The sequence below is a fragment of the Eulemur rufifrons genome, chromosome 15 (assembly GCF_041146395.1).
Source record: "Eulemur rufifrons isolate Redbay chromosome 15, OSU_ERuf_1, whole genome shotgun sequence".
In the NCBI taxonomy this organism is placed as follows: domain Eukaryota; kingdom Metazoa; phylum Chordata; class Mammalia; order Primates; family Lemuridae; genus Eulemur; species Eulemur rufifrons.
Genome location: NC_090997.1, coordinates 90,603,584 through 90,622,356, shown reverse-complemented (window position 1 = coordinate 90,622,356; position 18,773 = coordinate 90,603,584). Strand labels below are relative to the sequence as shown.

Here is an 18,773-nt window from a genome sequence, read left to right as displayed (position 1 = left end):
TAAAGGAATTTTAATACACATCAGCCACACTATACAACTGATATATTTATGAAACCATTCTTGAGGAAAAAAAGTCTTGGATTAAACTCTATTTTAAATGCCCTAAAACATCTCACAATTAAAAAAAAAAAGCCACTGTTACAAACTGATACAGCAAAAAAAAAAAAAAATGATAAAGAAAATAATTTTCCATTTAATTTTGTGCTTATAGAACTTGGTTTGGGCCGGGCGCGGTGGCTCACGCCTGTAATCCTAGCACTCTGGGAGGCCGAGGTGGGCAGATCGTTTGAGCTCAGGAGTTCGAGACCAGCCTGAGCAAGAGCGAGACCCCATCTCTACTAAAAATAGAAAGAAATTATATGGACAGCTAAAAATATATATAGAAAAAAATTAGCCGGGCATGGTGGTGCATGCCTGTAGTCCCAGCTACTCGGGAGGCTGAGGCAGGAGGATCGCTTGAGCCCAGGAGTTTGAGGTTGCTGTGAGCTAGGCTGACGCCACGGCACTCACTCTAGCCTGGGCAACAGAGTGAGACTCTGTCTCAAAAAAAAAAAAAAAAAAAAAAAAAGAACTTGGTTTGATGAAGGTAGATCTCAACAGTGTGTTATGACAGAACTGTAACATAGAGACACAGCCACTTGTCACCCTCAAAGGAGATTCTCTAAGCTAGTCTTGATTTTAAAAGAAAACGAACTGTTTAAGAACACTTTTCACATGTGTTTTATTGTAGCACAAAACCTCTCTAAAAGCAAGTGTTTTTATATGTTCAAGTTCAAGGGAAACACTAAAAGTAAAGTAGATTGAAGATCTATGTACCCAGCAGCTCTTCATCATAACAATTCCATATTGACTCTTCTCCTTCTTTTTTATTGTGGTTTCTTTCCACTCCTATTTCTCTCATTCTCACTTTCTGTCTCTTGTCTCTGTATTTCCTCTCCTCTCCTATCCTTTCTCTAATTTTAACATGGAGTTAAGGAAAGAAAGACCTAAGGAGACTTAAACTTTTTATTAATTACTTCAGGGGCAGTTCATGATCTTGAACTAAAGTACTAGTAAACAATAACTGTGAAGATCTGTCACAACCCATTAATAATAAATAGGTAGAGGTTAAAATCAAACTGCTAGAAGATGCTTTGGATGCCAGGCAGACTGAAGGGCGAAAGGGTAGCTAAGTACCAGGCTCAAGAAGATCTTAACTACAAGCTAGCATTCCAGCTGAGTTATAATGGAACATTCTGGTAAAATTCTTGGGATAATATATGGTTATAGCAACCATAAAAACTATCAACCTAAGGTTGTTCAGAAGGCTGTAAGTTATACTTAAGTGTCATAATTCTAAAAAAATTATTCAATGAGATTATCTATTATACACTGGCTTTTTTAACAGTTTAAATAAATTGCTTAAGTTTTTAACTTACAGAGAGGACAAATCTATCATAATGTTCTACTTGTCAGTTAAAAAGTTACATAAAGTACTTATGACCAATTCTATTACTAATAGAATCCTTCAACACTGAACATATAAATCTAAAGACATCAAGCAAAGTAAATATCACAGGTTTATTATAAAAAATAAGCAAGTTATCTTATTCATTGTAAGTGCTAAAAACAGGCTACTATTGTAGTACACTCCAGCTGAGAACAGTTTTTCATGTAATGAGTAGTGATAAAGACTGTGTAGCTTCTACACAAAAAAAAAATCAAGAGAAAACAAAGAAAGGGCATTAAATGCGAAAGGAAAGATATTCAGAAGAAGAAAAGTCTTGTAATTAAAACAAAAAACCTTAAAAGGAGTTTTGGACAAACAGAGGTGATGGACAAACATCAGATGGTAGAAAAAGCAAACAGGAGATGGCTTTGTCAGTAGTTTGGTATCACTCAAGTAGAGATGCTGCCCTGCCATGTGAAGGGAAACGGGATTACTCCAGAGTTCCATAATGGGCACAAGCAATCGATCAATTAATAAAAAGAGGAAGAAAGAAGGAAAATGGCCTCCTTAGTAAAAAAATAAGCCAATACTATTAGACATTAAAGGTTCTTTGCTAACTCATATCCTATTGCATTCTTGTTACTACCACATTTATTTTTAAATTAAAACACATGTTCTATAAGGGGAATAGTTGACTTTCTTCCTTTGAGAAAGATTAGACTTTATTATTCTAATTTATATTTTGCTACAAATATTTATTAAGTAGCTAATTTGTGTTTTACACAGTAAAAGGCCCAAGGTCCAGGAAAGTATGTATTCACAGTGTATGGAGGGGTGAGAGAATTAAAGTAGCTACAAGATCTACAATGAAGTAATGGGGGGAAAGGACGCAGAAGAAACTAAATATAGAAAATACAGTTCCCCAGGCACTAGAAGAGGGTAGGAAAGACTTCACAAGGGGATGACATTTTAGCTGCTGAGTAGAATTTTCACCTGGGGAGAAAAGGCCAAGAGGGAAAAGAAATAACACGAATAAAGGTGAGGAGAGTAGGAAATATCAGGATGTTTTAGAGAATATATATACATAGTACAGGATAGTTACAGATGCGGATGAGGGCTGGAGTGAGAGAAGAGACAATGAGAGCAGATTGTGACTGTCTCTAGATGTCATTCTTGAGAATTTAAACTTTGTTTTGTATGCCACACAGATTTAACAGGTATTTTTTAGCTAGAATGCAAACTCCAAACAGGGATCTTTATTTGCTGTTGTTTTATAAGTTTATTTTTTTTTTGTTTTATTTTGTTTCTTTTTTTTTTTTTTTTTTTTTTTTTTTTGTTGAAACAGAGTCTCACTTTGTTGCCCAGGCTAGAGTGAGTGCCGTGGCGTCAGCCTAGCTCACAGCAACCTCAAACTCCTGGGCTCAAGCGATCCTCCTGTCTCAGCCTCCCAAGTAGCTGGGACTACAGGCATGAGCCACCATGCCCGGCTAATTTTTTCTATATAGATTTTTAGTTGTCCATATAATGTCTTTCTATTTTTTTAGTAGAGACGGGGTCTCGCTCAGGCTGGTCTCGAACTCCTGACCTTGAGCAATCCACCCGCCTCGGCCTCCCAGAGTGCTAGGATTACAGGCGTGAGCCACCGCGCCCGGCCTGTTTTATTTTGTTTCTAACTAAAGTATCCCCAAATTTGTGCCAGTGACATGAATTCTGAGGTGAGTTTGAAAACATGGAAGACCTGGGATTAGTGAATAAACTATAATAGGAGAATGAATTTGCATTCCTATGGGTTTCTCTAACCTTCGTTTTTCTGATTTTTTTAAAAGAAATCCTAACGTAAAAGAAGAAAACCCAATGTTAAGTAATTACCTAAAGTAACAATGTTAATGCTTTAAGGAATTCATAAGGAAATTGTGACAATGTTCACAAAAAATAAAAAATAAGGGAAAGCTAGATTTCTTCCTAAATAAAGAGTATCAAATATTAAACAACATTGTTTCCTAGTTGAGCAATCTTTGAAAATGTGTGTGTGGGGGGGGTACCATTTGCAGGAAAAGTGCATGATACATAATTTCTTTAAAAAAACTTACATTTTTCTGTGATTGCTGTTCTCACATCTGAACTGGAAGCTTTATTTTTCAAATTCTGTGCCAACGTAAAAACATAATCCAGCTGAGGATGGCGCTGTTCTAAATCCGCCTTTGTAATCTGTTAAATAGAAATGATTATTAAGGCCAATTAATAAGCTATACAATAAGAATACTAACTAAGCAAAACAGGTTTGCTGACATCAAAATTGTTGTTATCATGGCTGTTTCCTCCTCTATGGGACTGTGAGTCATCAGCAACATGACAGAGGAAGAGTGCATGATTTGGACCCAGAGGTCCTGGGTTCAAATCTCAGTTCTTCCTCTTACCACCTGGGTCACCAGGCAAGGAGCTTTACCTTTCTGTGTTTCAGTTTTCACAAAAAGAAATAATAAAATACTGACAGCTCAGTTACAGCAAGTCTGAGGAAGTTAAGAAAATCCCACTGAAAACTAAAAAATGCTCTGAAAACATTAGCAGTCATTGCTGCTGCTGAAGCCGTGCCTATCCGTTCTGCATCAGATATGAACACAAACTAACGTTATCTATAGGAATGAGGGTGACATCAGAAAAGTGCTGTTTGGAGTAACTGCAAATTAAATCATGTTAGACATGAAAAACTGCTGCTCTAGTTTGTGTCTCTCAGTACTGATACATATGGGAGAAACGGTAACAATACCAGGGAAATAGCATATTTTAAATATAGAACTAATAGTCATAAAGAACAGAAACACAATTTACAATAAGTACAAATAGTGGCAAAGGATTCTCTCCCAGCCCTTCCTCTTTATGAATTTGCAAATTTTGTAGATTTGTTACTCCTGCAGTCTCAAACATTATTTCTAAATGGATTGCTCAGAACTTCAGATCCTGAATCCCAGAGCTCATTTCAATGAATGCTGATCACCTACTTCTACAGGCATGAGGACTCCTCAACACAACACATCCAAAACTAAATCGTTCAAATCCTCATTCACACTGTTGCTTCTATTCCTATTTCTGCTAATTGCAAAAGCATCATCTTAGCCACTCAAGAAGAGCCCTTTTCCTTGATTTAAGCATCTCTTGCCTCCAATCCATCCTAGTTGTCTTACTAAAGCAGAGCACTGTTACCATGAGTTCCCAGCCATAATTTTAAAAAGAAGAAGAAATGGAAAGCAAGATGTTTGCCAATTGCTTACAGACTCAAAGTCCACAGGGCTTTCATAGGCTCCCTCGCAAAGGGAACTTGAGCTGCCTTGCCTGCCTTGCTTCCCTCTGTATTTCTTTATTGCATAAGGGTTGGCTCTAACATCCCTCATGTCTCCTCCCATTTCTTTATTCACTGTTCCCTACACCAGGAATGTCATCACTTTGTCTCCAGATGTCAAAGCCCCACACTGCTTTCCATCCCTGGAGAAGTCATCCCTTCTGCATTCTGCTCCCCACGTTGCTTGTACCTGCCCCACAGCATTTACTAGACTCTGCCTTGCCACAGTAACTTGTCTATTGATTTGCACTCGGTGCCTGTGCCCCAGCTTGGGCTTATCAGTCACGTGGGGATAAAAGCAGTGCCTACCTCACAAGATTGTTAAAGAAGTGTATGAGATAATGCATATAAATACTTTAAAAAATGCACAGCACACATTAAGCACTTAAGAAAAATTAGCAAAAGCTGTTATTTTATCATAGATTCCCAATTTATACCTAGTATTAATATACTCTTTTCAGTATATAGCCAAGAACCTAGGATGCACTAAATATGGAAAAAGAACTTTAGAAATTGTCATTAGATGATATATGAATGATAATGTGCATGTTCATTATACTCAGTAATATTCATTGTAGTCAGGGGATTCTCGCTTCTAAAGTTAGAAATTAAATAATCTCATTATGAAATATAAATTGAAAAGGTGCTTTAGGAAAACATCCTACATCACATTATAGGCATTAAATGTAAGGCAAGCTTACATTCACATTAACGTGCCTGGCTGTATGCTACCAATTTTAGATCTTAAAAATATACTGAGACCTCAGTTTGCGTCAGTAAACCTGATCCTATCATAACAGTATAAACGTGAGAAAAGTTTTACTCTATGGAGTTAGCCCGGGATGGCTGACAGTAAAGAATTTTTTATACCCCATTCTCTCATAGTTTAGGATAAACAAAGGGGATTCAACTTGATCTTGTCTACCTCTGGGCTGTGGCGTTGCCATGCTAAGCCTTTGCACTATGCACCTACTTTCATTCGGGAAACGGTCTTATTGATCTCTTCCACATCCCCGACAGTGACAATGTTGGATTTCAGCATTTGGTCGATCAATACCAGCCAGTCGGCTAGTTCTGTTATAGTTTTATCAAGATCAGCAGGAACTGAAATTTCTGAAGTACGAGGAGACGGAACAGGAATATCTGACGCAGATGATACTAGCACCACCTTTTGGACAGCAGGATGAGCTGAAATTAAAAAAAAAAAAAAAAAACAGCAAAATAGAAACAAATCAACAGGACATTTTCATTATGGTGGTGTAATGTGACAGGTGTTATGTGTACTTAAATACAATTCAGTTTAAGTAAAAGAAACTCTAGGAAGTTTTCATTTGTTCGTACTGAAATGGATGTGGAATTGCCTGTAATATCTATATTTCTTTGGTGGCTATTAATCCAACTAAACAGAGACTCACAATATTCTGGGACAGCAGTAACTTAGATGTAAACAACACTGATACTGAGAAAAACGAAAAAAAATATATACCAACCATGAGAAAATTAGGAGTATTATTTTATTTTGTCAAGATGTTTTTGCCTTAACTATAAAGCAAATTTATTCATACTTTTTATTCTTTTTCATTTAACTTTATAAAACAAGCATATTTCATTTTTAATAAACATCATTGTGATCACCTATGTAATAACTTACACATATATACACTAACTTTTATTTAATCCTTTTCCTTCAGCTGAGTGTTTGGATTGCTCCTGAAATCTTATATTTAAAAAGAACTTGCAAGAAATACCTTTTTGTGTAGAGTATTTTACACACTTCTGATCAACACCTTAGCATAGATTTCCCAAAGCAGAATTAGTGGCTCAGGAAATATGAACAAAGGTATGCATTTAATACTCATTGTCAAACTGCTTTCCTTAAAAGCTGGAAATTTAGATTTCCAATGGCAGTATGTGGAAATGATGAACATTCTCCATCCAAATCAACAATATTCTATCTCAATGGATAAATACACATCTTTCGCCATTATTTTTATTTTATGTTATTTTTCTTACTGGTAAAAGTAAATATTTTTCATGCCTGTTAACCAAATATGGTATAATTTATAACTGTCTGTTTTTTTATCTGCTTCCTTATCAATCTAGATGAATTCTTTATGTAGAAATGACAAGCCCTTTTCATATTGTTGAAAACAATGCTTTTATCTGGGGATTCTGTAGATGTGTGTGTTATTTTTTTCTTTTAACATATAGATGTCAACAAACTTGAGGTGATCAAATCCATGAATCTTTCTTGGGCTATTGTTTTCCTAGGACTTTTAAAATTATAAATTCTAATGTTCTCCAAATATTTGATAAATGTATTCTTTCCCTCTGATTTTGTTTGTTTTGTTTTGCTTTTTGTTTTCTGTTTTTCAATGAGGGGAGATTAATTGTTTTTCTTTGGTTTTGACATATTAGGTCATTGAATTAATGATTAAATCCATCTGGAACCTACTTTAGCATAGGATATATTAAATGAGGCTTAAATAATTTTCTAAAAGATATAGCCAATCTTTAAATTCAATACAATTCCAATCAAAATCCCAATGGTTTGAGTGGGATTTAACAAAATCATTGATTCAAATTTCTGTCTGTAAAATTAATACAGAAGAGAAAAGGACCAAAACCAGTCAAAACCTTATTTTATTTTCGGCAGAGGGATATGCCCTCCCAGATATTTAGTTATATTATTTAGGTATTTTAATAATAATGATTAACTCAGTGCCTTATAGACTGAGACATTCGCACAGACCAATGGAGGAGAAGAGCCACAGAGTGGAGGTGGCAGAGAAACCTGATCTTGGCAGAGGCTGAATTATAGATCAGTGAGGAAGAATTTACTGTTCAATAAATGATGCAGGCAAAGTGGTGACCCATGGCTGGAGCAGGGAAATGATGGGGCAGATTTTAATCTCACATGCACCATAGGTAAATTAATTCTTGGTGGGTTAAGGACCTAAATATGAAAACCAAAATTGTTATTAAAAATATAGACTATTTTTATGACACCAGAGCATTGAAGGAGCTCTAAAACAAAACACAAAAAAAGAAGCTATTAATAAACCATGAGTTTTTAAGAATTCTGAAGAAAGCACCATAAGTAAAGATTTAAAAGCCTTGGAAATATTAAGGGAGACAGTGTTTGCAATGCACAGTCCAGACAAAGAATTAGTAACCAAAATACTTTCTATAAAACTCAAAAATAGTCCACGGACAATCCAAGTAAGAGGAAAACAAGAAAGGCAATAAATATAAAAATAGGGAAAAAATGTTCTACTTCACTGATAATGGAGAAAATACAAAGTAAAATGAAATACCCTGTATCCCCAGGGCACAAGTCAGCAAAGTGACATCTGGGAAGCTCTGGGTTCCTGGAGACCCTTCCACGGGGTCTGGATGCCTAAACTATTATCATCATCATAAGAAGTTAGTGGCCTTTTCATTCTCCCCCAAGTGTACAGCGGTGGTTTACCCAGGGCTACGTAACAGCTAATGTCACAAGAGACCAACTGCTGAAGCAGATATGAGAATCCAGGTGTGTTCTATTAAGCCAGACATTTAAGAAATCTTGAAAAATGTAAAGCAATGTCACTTTCCTAAGTTTTTGTTTGTTTTGGAAAGAGATTCTTATGTTAGAATGTCATAAAAATATATTATTTTTGTTAACATGATGGATTTATTGTTATTTTTAAACAAATTAATAATCAAATTATTTTGAAATTTCACTCTAGTTAGGTAAATATAAATAGATATAACTCATATAAACAAAAGCTCTTTGGGGTTAATAATTTTTAAAAGTGTAAAGGGGTCCTGAGAACAAAATGTTGGGTTCTGGTAACAATGTAGAGCAAGGAGAACCCACATACACAGCCAGTGGGAGTGTGAACTAGAACAAGCAGTCTAGCCAGCACTCTAGCAGCTGCTAGTGAAGTGGAAGGCACCCATATCCTACCACCCAGTGATTCCACCACTAGATATTTACCCTACAGGCCAGGCGCGGTGGCTCACATCTGTAATCCTAGCACTCTGGGAGGCCGAGGCGGGTGGATCGCTCGAGGTCAGGAGTTTGAGACCAGCCTGAGCAAGAGCGAGACCCTATCTCTACTAAAAATAGAAAGAAAGTATCTGGCCAACTAAAAATATATATAGAAAAAATTAGCTGGGCATGGTGGCACATGCCTGTAGTCCCAGCTACTCGGGAGGCTGAGGCAGGAGGATTGCTTGAGCCCAGGAGTTTGAGGTTGCTGTGAGCTAGGCTGACGCCACAGCACTTACTCTAGCCTGGGCATCAAAGGGAGACTCTGTCTGAAAAAAAAAAAAAAAAAAAAGACCCTATATGTGCTAGGCATTGTTCTAGATGCTGCAGGTGTAGGAGTGTACAAGGGAAAGTGCCTGCCCTCATGGACTTGCATCCTGGTGGAGGAGATGGACATATGTTATGAAGTAAAACCAATGCGAGAAGACAGAGAGAGGTGGAATGTACACTGAATGTATATATCTTGGCAAGTTTGAAACAGCAAGAAGACCAGTGTATTTGAAGCAGAATAAACAAAGGGAGAAGTAAGGAATATGATTAGAAAGATAGGAAGTAGGCAGATCAAGCATGGTCTTCTGGATCATAGTAAGTCTTTGGAACTCCTTGGATGGAAGTGATTAAAAGATTGTGAGCAAAGAAGTGACACAATCAAACTTATGTTTATAAAGCATCACTCTGGATGCTATCAGAAGAACAGATTATGGAAGTGCAGTAAGGCAAGAATAGAATCAGGATGATGAGTTAGGAGAATATTCCAATAATACAGATGAAAGACGAGGGTGTTCAAGACCAGAGAAGTGGTTGGGATGGGGCATAGGACTGACACAACTTGTTGGTGGATTGGCTATGAATCTAGAGAAGAATGGACGATGATTCCAAGTTTATTGGCCTAAAGACTGGCTGAATCATCTAAAGTTGAAAATATGTCTATAGTCAAAGGACTGGTAGGCATAGCTAGAGAAAAGAATGCTGAGGATTGTAGTATACATCCATGCAATGGAATACTGCATAGCAATTTCAATGAATAAACTAGAGCTACATGTATCAAAATGCATGGCAACGGGAATAACCCAGTAGAGTAGGAGAGAAAGAGGATAAGTAAAAAGCCAAGAGAAGATGCGATCCACAGCACAACCAGAGAAGTTGGTCTTAGAAAGGAAAAGGGATAACTCCCCCTCTGAAGAGGAAGGAAGTATGCAGAGTATGTGGTGTACAAATGCAGGTAGCTTGATGGATTCTCTGGTGGGAAAATGAAGATTTTGTCTGACAAAAGGTTTTTTTTCTTTTAAAAATGAGATGAGGTCATTAGTTTAGAGATGGGTGGCAAGGAGTACTCAGAAGAAAGTGCTATAGGATTATCTGTTAGCACTGAGTGCCTATTCTGCATAGTCATAGCTTTGCGATGAGTATAATCAGCAAGAAGCTGGCATGGATGAACCTCAAAAACATTATGCTAAGTGAAAGAAGCATTGTGTGATTCCATTTATGTGAAATATCCAGAATAGATAAATCCATAGAGACAAAACGCAGATTGGTGGTTGCCAGGGGCTGGGAGGAGGAGGGAATGGGGAGAAACTGCTTAATGAGTAAGAGGTTTTACTTTAGAGAGATAGAAATATTTTGGAACTAGAAAGAAGCAATGGTTGCAAAACAGTGTGGATGTACTAAATGCCACTAAATCGTTCACTTTAAAATGGCTTTTATTTTTTAAATATAATTTTAAAATGAAGAAGCAACTGAATTAAAACATTGTACAAGAAGAGAATGACACACTGAGATTAGCTTCAGGTCTCAGCCCTGCCCCAGGGATGAAGAACTTGTTAAGAATGCACTGCCAGTCTAACAGAAGGTGTAGTTCTGCTCTCAGCTGTTTGTACTTCTAAATATGCCTTCGAATTTTCCCTGCTCCTTTGCCATAATGATGTTTAAAAAGTAAGATAACCCAATATTATTTTATAAAATGCATCAAATCCTTTCCCTATGATTATGGGGCTGAGCTTGCTTTTGCAAGGTAGCAGCACTCAAATGTCAATTCAAGTGTTTTGCATATTAATCAAGAAACCCGATCAAACCCTAAGTATTTCTTGTACAAGTTACTGGGAAATACAAGTAATATAAAACACAATCTTGGCCCTCAATAAGCTTGCAAATCTCAGAAAACAAAACAAAAAAAGAATCTTGTTTCTTATCACTTTTTCCAACTCCTGAAGAAAATGATAAGGAAAAGAAGAAAAAGAAGAGGAAGAGGAGAAATAAAACGACCAAAGAGGAGGTGGAAGGGGTAGAGGAAGAGGAGGACAGAGGAAGATAGGAAGCAGAGAAAGAAGGAGGAGGGAGGAGCGGAAGAAGAACCAGCAGCCGAGTAAGTGGGCAGTTAAGGTTAACCACATTTGAAGTTTTGCTGGGTGACAGCAGAGGAAGAGCAGGGCAAGATGGTTCAGGTGGCCCACAAGGCAGTAGGGACAGTGGCTGTGCAGCAGCCTGAGATCTAATCTGGACAGAGAGAAGGAAACAAATTGTGAGAAAACACTCTTCTATCTCTACATCCAAGTGAGCAGTACTTGTCAGTAAAATGCTTTCCTGGGATGGAGAACTCTTCTAAATCCCTGTTTCCAAGTATATCTAAACCTTTTGTGTCTGGTCATTATCAGGTGTGATTCCACATGCCAACCAAGTGCACGTCAATGTTGCGGGTTATAGCTGATTTCCTAAGAAGCCGCATGGACCCAGAAAGTCAGTCCGTACTTGTCCTGCCTGGCCTCTCCGCTTCCCTTCAGCAGGACCTGTGGACGCCTTGGTGCCACTCTGGTCCAGGGAAATGCCAGTCTTCATCTACCAAGAACAAATGCATTGCACACACCGTGCAGCCAAGTATGCCTTGGGTTTAAAGAAGACATTCTTTTCAAACAATTAAAAGTAGAATAGTAAATAAAATTGTATGATGTTTTTTAATTCATATATGATGCTCAAATCATAAAATTTTGTTATGTTGATTAAAAAAAGAACTTTGTTAAGGAATAACTGTTTCTTACCAGCAATCCTTGGCTGTGAAACAGAACAGGGCTCCTGGATGCGTTCCTTCGGTGTGCTAGGCACTTCTCTGCATATCTATTGCATCAGGCCAAACAGAAAGAGAAGAATACTATATAAATAAAGATGACCATATTTTCAAAAGAAGAGGTGTTATTCTGAATAACGCTGCAGCTTTTCTTCCCCTTAACACCCTCATTATCCACAGAGCCCACCCCACTGACATTGCTACCTCTCTGGCTCTTCTGAGTTTCCTTCACTGGCTTATTTTCCTCTGCCTGTGCATCAAATACCAACATCCTACATGGTAGGTGTTTTGATCTTCTTACCTTCCACCCTGGACTTTCTCCCTGAGTCCTGGCTTCCAATGGTTTCATGTACCAAATGCAGTTTTGAGAGACTGAAGACCTCCCCAAAAAGATATCTTCAGTCCAGCTTTTTCTATCAACTGGATATTTAAACATGTCCAAATCTGAATTCATCATCTCCGTCTTCCCTGACACCCACTTTGTAAACCTTTCTAACAATTCAAACTAATCTTTCCATATCCATTCTTAGGATCACTCCATCCATCTCTACAGCACAGCCATAGTAATCTTTCAAAAACATAACTTTCCTCTGCTTAAAACCCACTGATAGCTGCCCACTCCCCTCAAAGTAGTGAATTGTTCTCAAGATGAAGCTCAAATCCCTTGTAATGCAACATGAGGTCTCCAGGATCTGGTCTCTGAGAACCTCAGCCTTAAACTCTGTGTTGAGCTACTTCCCGGAACCAAACGCACTGTGCTCACTCTCTGTCTCCTCCAGACCCTCTCACTTGCTGCTGCTCCTCCCTACGATGTCCTCTCCCCTGTTCTTCACCTCACCTATACTTATTCATCCTTCACAAATGAGCCTGGATGTGATCTCCTCCATAGAACATTCCATGGTTACCCTCAAAGCCAGGCAGGTACTCCAGCTGAACGTCCCCATGGCTACCTGTGTGTTATAACTGCTACTCTACTTGTCTCACTCATGATAAGCTCTTTGGCTTAGAAGCAGTGCCATACTCTGTTGTACTCCCAGTTCTTAAAATGATATCTGGCATAAAGCGGGAGTCCAATAAAAACTTACTAAGTGAGTATATGAATGAATTCTTGCATGGATGAAATAGTCCAGCTAGTATTTCCCAAAGTGTGTTTGTTGAGATTCTCTGCACAATAAGCATTGTTTGGTCTTAGACATTCATAATTCACCAAAGGGAACTATATTAAAATCTATGTGAAATCCTGTAATGATAGAAGCTTTAGCATTGCCTAAATTGGCCACCGTGCCTTTTTACATACAATACCTACTTGCATCCTTTGTGTTAAATAAGTATGTGTGCTTTGATTGCACAGGGAAAAATTGAGGCTGGCAAGGGACCTGGGGGCCCATATGTCTACAGAGGAGTGTAAGGGAGAGAGAGCAAGCAGATGAAGTCAGAGAGACAGCAGGGAGCCAGACCATGAGGGGCCTTCCAAGTCACAGCAAGCATCTGAGCGAGATGGAAAACCATTTGTAGTGATCTAAATCTGTCCGCGTTGCCTGCTTTGTCTAGAAGAGACTGACAATGGGTGAAGAAGGAAGCAGGGAAATCAGCAAGGAGGACACTGCAGTCATCAAGACAAGAGATGACGGTGGCTCGAAATAAGTTAGTGGCAATGGGGGTCGTGAGCAGCAGTCAAATTTATAATATTTTTTGGTCTAAGAAAAATTGAACGAATTGTATAGGAAATAGTCTTGTGCCACCTGACATCTACACTTGCCAAACTTTTGCTACATTTGGCTTATCATATGTAGCCATCTGGCCATCCATGAACCTACCCATGAAGCAGACACGGATTTTGAAGAAGTTGATGATGGTGACTCCAGGGTATAGTTTTTGGTTTGGGGGTTTTTTGGGGGGCTTTTTTTGAGATATAATTTATACACCATAAGAATCACTCCAAGGTTTATGACCTAAGCAATAATAAGGATGTAACTGTCATTAACTGAGGTGGGAGATGTACATTAAGGCACAGGGGGTGGGGGGGGGATGTCAGGAGCTCAATTTCATATGTAAGTTTGCGATACCTATTAGACATCCAAGGAGAGATGTTGAGCAGGCAGTTGTATATGCCAGTCTAGAGTACGGACAGAGGTCCAGGCCAGGGCTACAGATGTGTAACAGTGACTCATCAAGGCAGTAATTCTCAATCAGAAAGATCAGATCAATAAAGCACCTACATCATTAGACACAGGATAATGGCTACCATTTTAAGAGGATCAAGTAGAGAGAAAATGACTGATATGGAGTCCGTCCAAACCAAGGGCAGAGACATATCCATTCAATGTTCCACTCAGACCTCATACTCTGATATGGCATGTACCAGGCCAAACTAAAAAGAAATCTATGACTTCATCTACCCTTAACTATTTCAACTGTGAAAAAGTAATGGCATGAGAGAAAGATATCTTAGTCATATCTGTAGTCATAGGCCATTACATTCCAATGGAACCTAGTAAATATATATTGAATGAATAAAATCATTAAAAATAAACATACATGTATGATAATTCATGCACACCCCATCAGAAAACTATTTTAAGGTCTTCATTTTCAGAATATAATAACTGGCACTTTGTTGCCTACTTCCAACATATATTATTGTTTAATGTAGTATATAATGTATAAATCCCCTAGGACAAAGAATACCATGTAAAATAAAAGGTATTCTTCGAGAATACATGCTTCTGTCTATGATAGATGAAAAAATTATTGTAAATATTAGTCAGCATTAGTAAAACGTGCCCATATTTAGATATACTTAAAAGTAAAACAGCTACAAGTCCCCACTTCTTTGACAACAAAATCAATAAAAGAAATGTGTTACCATAACTGTACACACACCTTATTCCACGTAGTATTTACAGTTCTTAAGCTTTCTGAAATTTTATCTCTTTCATGTAAACTCAGGCTTTTATCTGAAAGCATTTCCAATTCAGTTCTATTCAGCCATTTGAGTTTTTCAGCTTGCACTTCCATCTCTTGGGTTAAGTCCTAAAGGAGTCAGAAGACAGGTGTGGTTAGAAGGTTATCAGATGGGGAAAGTTCAAGAATTGTATTAGAAATCTCTTTGGAAAGTATTCTTATAAATATGGATTTTTAATTTCTTAAATGAAAAATTGAACTCATGTTGATAAATTGTAACGACAAGGGAATGAACACACACCTTCAATGAGAATTTGTGTGTGCACGTGCACAAACGCGCTCTCTGGCACCCTCTCTGTCTCTTAATACCATCATAGTATATTATATTATATTACATTTACGTTGCTAATTTAACATTCTGTTCTTATCTCCACCTTGCCATCCCATCCTAATATACTGTTCCACTCTTTGTAACTCTCCCCAAGTTGTTTACAAAGGGGTCATTCCAAGAAAACCATTGAAATTTTTAGATAAAAAAAGAACAAACTTGTTAGATGTGGTAACATATTAAAAAGAAAACTTAATAAATGTTTGCCACATAATATTCTTCATCATTATGAAAAGTTTCTTTCCCCAAAATGCTTCAACCATATTCTGTTATAAACAAAATCTCTCATCTAGTTAGTAAATATCCTCTCATGCATACTTTTATGCATGCATGTGTGGGTATATACACTCACACACAATTGCTTTTTCTTTAATAAAAATAAGAGCACATTATGCCTATTGTTCTGCAACAAGCATTTTAATTTTTAGCACAACAAATATGAGAGTTTATGGATAAAAAAATCTGTGAATATTTGGATATATTACATATTCATATATCTTTATATATTTTTACAGATTGTATACATATACAACTATAAGCAATTCTTGTTGCGTGCAAACCCACAAAGAAAATGTGTTGATTAATACAATCATGACACTAAGCCTACAGTAAGCTACAGTGAGTTACTGTGAAAGTCAGTGTTTTCTTGTAAAACTCAGTTTTATAGATAATAACCAGTAATTATCTTCTAAATCTAAAAGCAAAAAACTATACTCTACAACCCCATTATATTCTAAAATGATAAAATCAGTTCACAATATCCTAGATCCTTTGGTCTAATAATGAGACCACAATGATTTGGTCTTTTTATGTGAGTGAAGCTTTACCTCTGCAAGACCAAAATTACAGCTGCTCTTTAAAAAATAAAAAAGGATATTCCTCTTGTAAGTCCACCAGATTTACCACAAAGTACAAAGCTTCCTTCCCTTTCTTCTTCAGTCATGCAATATCTTATTCTTAAGGGTAATGTTTGACCATCAAAAGGCATTGGCAAATACAGAGACAAATAAACCACTTACTGTTAATTCTTGCAGGTTTTCTTCCAGCTCAGCAGTAGATCTCTTTTGCAAAGCATTCTCAGCCTTTGTTAACCAATAGATAATCTCATCTAGCCTATTTCTATATTCTGTCACCTGCTTACTTTCTCCTTTTAGCCTAAAAGAAAACATTATTGAAAAATATTGAGAAAAACTATCTAATTAAGGAGAACATTATATATTTGCTTTGGATATTCCAACTAAATATTTCCCTAAAGAAATAATTCCTAATAATTATTTTAATGTGTATTTTTAAGTGAATCTTAGTATTAAATACATTCTGCAGTACTAAAAATTGTTTAATAATAATAGAAGAAAAAGAAGAATTTTTCCTTAATTCAAAAACATTGGAACTAAAGAATATTATCCTCTTTCATCATGAAAAATTATATAGAAACTTAATACAAAAAATTTTTTAAGTTAGATACCACTCACTGTGCAACATAATAGAAATTTTTTTAACATGAAAAATGTCTTTATCTAAAATAATAAGGAAAAACACATAATTCTCTTTCAGAACTCAATGGAGATAAAAAGCCATCATTATATGACATGTTATTCACATTAGGTGGCAACTATTACTCTACTTTATTCATAGGACAGAAAGAATAAGAACAAGGCAAGGTACTGAGAATTGGAAAATTGTATAAGTATTGGGAAAGACAAAAAAATGTAAATTTGGTTAGTTCATTATAATAAGTATTATATTTGAGTATAACACCAAGTTGTAAAAAGATGTAGGAAAAAAAGCAAAAGTTTTAAATGATGCAAGTAAAACAGTCAAATGAACATAAAAAAAGAACTGCCTTAATTAGATCTTTCAAATGTAAGAATAATGTTTATAAGAATATAAACCATCTGTCAAAAGATAGGAATATGATTAGAACTCATATGACAATAAGATTATGTATTTTTAAAAAAGGGTTTGAAAGCTATTAAAAGCTGGGTGGTATCATTATTTTTATAGCTTCTACAATTAACTACTAACTTAAAAACAGAATACAACTTTTAAGTGAATTATAATGTGTCATCCCAAATAAGAATTTATGTTTTTATGGCTATAACTTTTTATTTTTAATCACAAAAGTCCTAACATGATACTGTAATATATGTAGTAAAATATTAAACAATATATATTAGTGCAATATATGTAATAAAATTTAAATACTTATATATTTAATAAAGAGTCAATAATAGTTGATAATATTATAATGTTTAAAAATGAATGAAAATCACTACAAAATCATAATTCTTAAGTATCCACCAGGAAAGAATACTACTTCAAGATTTAAAAATAAATAAACCAAGCAATAGTACTAATTGTTAAGACTATCAGTTATAAAACAGGTACTGTATTGAAAAGTATTTAACTTGTATTGAAAACTATGTAACTTAAATAACATTTTGGAAACACCCAAAATACTTTTATGGGCCTTTTGTTTCAAAAAAAAAAGTTGAAATTTAAATTGCCAATGTTTCATAATCATGATTAATTTAGTACTTTGAAAATAGAACTATCAAGCAATTTCAACATATTTGAGTCACTCAACATTTTCATCTGCAAACTAGCTAAATATAATCTGCATTTTAAATGTTATTCCTAAGAGTAAAAACAAATTATAAATTCATGTTCAAACAGTAGATAACAATTGCTCATTAAGGAATAACACCATAAGTTGCTGAACTATGCAAATATTTAACTACAGGCATTCAATACAAAAACAAATTGAACTATGTGATAATTCTCAGTGACTCTGATAACAGTGCACATACAAGCTCTTCCAAGGTGGTCCCCATTTAAGACAGATTCCAAACCTAAAGTCAAGTTTAACATGAATTTATGAAAACAAATATTGCTTCAGTCAAAATATAAGATGTTGGGGAAGAGATTCACTATTCTTTTCAGTTCCCAAAAATGAGTTAAATAAGTATTAGCTTCATCTTGTTAGTTTCAGGAGCTATAATTGGCACACTCCACAGAGATCCATTTGAAAATCGTTAGGAAAATTTCTGCATTTATTGTTAATACCCTGCCAGGAAGTATATGTTTTTCCTTAAGAATGCCGAGGAGATACATCATTTCAAGCTAGAAGAATTCTCCATGCAAACTGATTAGTGTGACATACAAGATCTTATGGGACCTCAGCTTCCAATCCTACCTCGCCGGTCCCCTGAACCCTCCTCTCCATCTGATCCACTGCAGATCTCTCACATGGCCATGGTATTCATGCCTCCCATCTTTGCCTGTTCTACAACTCTTCCCTAAAAGGCCCTCCCTGGAAGATATTTATGGGAAATTGCTATAAATGCTTCAAAAAACAGCTTCAGTATTTCTCCTCTATAATACCTAAATTCCACACCCCATCACACCTGCCTCTGTGACAACACTGTACCTTCCTAATGATGTTTTCTCCAATTATTTTCGTCTTCTTAGTCTCTTAGTCCCTTAGTCATACTTATATCCCCAGTGCTAAACACAAGGCTCGATAAATATTGATCAAATCAATGAATCGATAATTGGCAAAATGTAGCAATAAAATGCTTGGGGGAAAAGTTCTAGGATAACTTACTTTCATAAGAAATA

The 18,773-nt window shown here is 36.2% G+C and overlaps 1 protein-coding gene across 1 annotated transcript in view; it reads right to left on the bottom strand.

Annotated features, from left to right (window-relative positions):
• The window catches only part of UTRN (utrophin), a 478,322-nt gene that overhangs the window by 257,425 nt on the left and 202,124 nt on the right, over positions 1-18,773 (bottom strand). The window contains exons 44-48 of the mRNA XM_069488656.1: positions 16,172-16,307; positions 14,744-14,893; positions 11,835-11,910; positions 5,740-5,954; positions 3,520-3,637 (exon numbers count right to left, since the gene is read on the bottom strand). Coding sequence (XP_069344757.1) covers positions 3,520-3,637; positions 5,740-5,954; positions 11,835-11,910; positions 14,744-14,893; positions 16,172-16,307 — 695 coding nt within the window. The remainder of the gene's footprint in view (positions 1-3,519; positions 3,638-5,739; positions 5,955-11,834; positions 11,911-14,743; positions 14,894-16,171; positions 16,308-18,773) is intronic.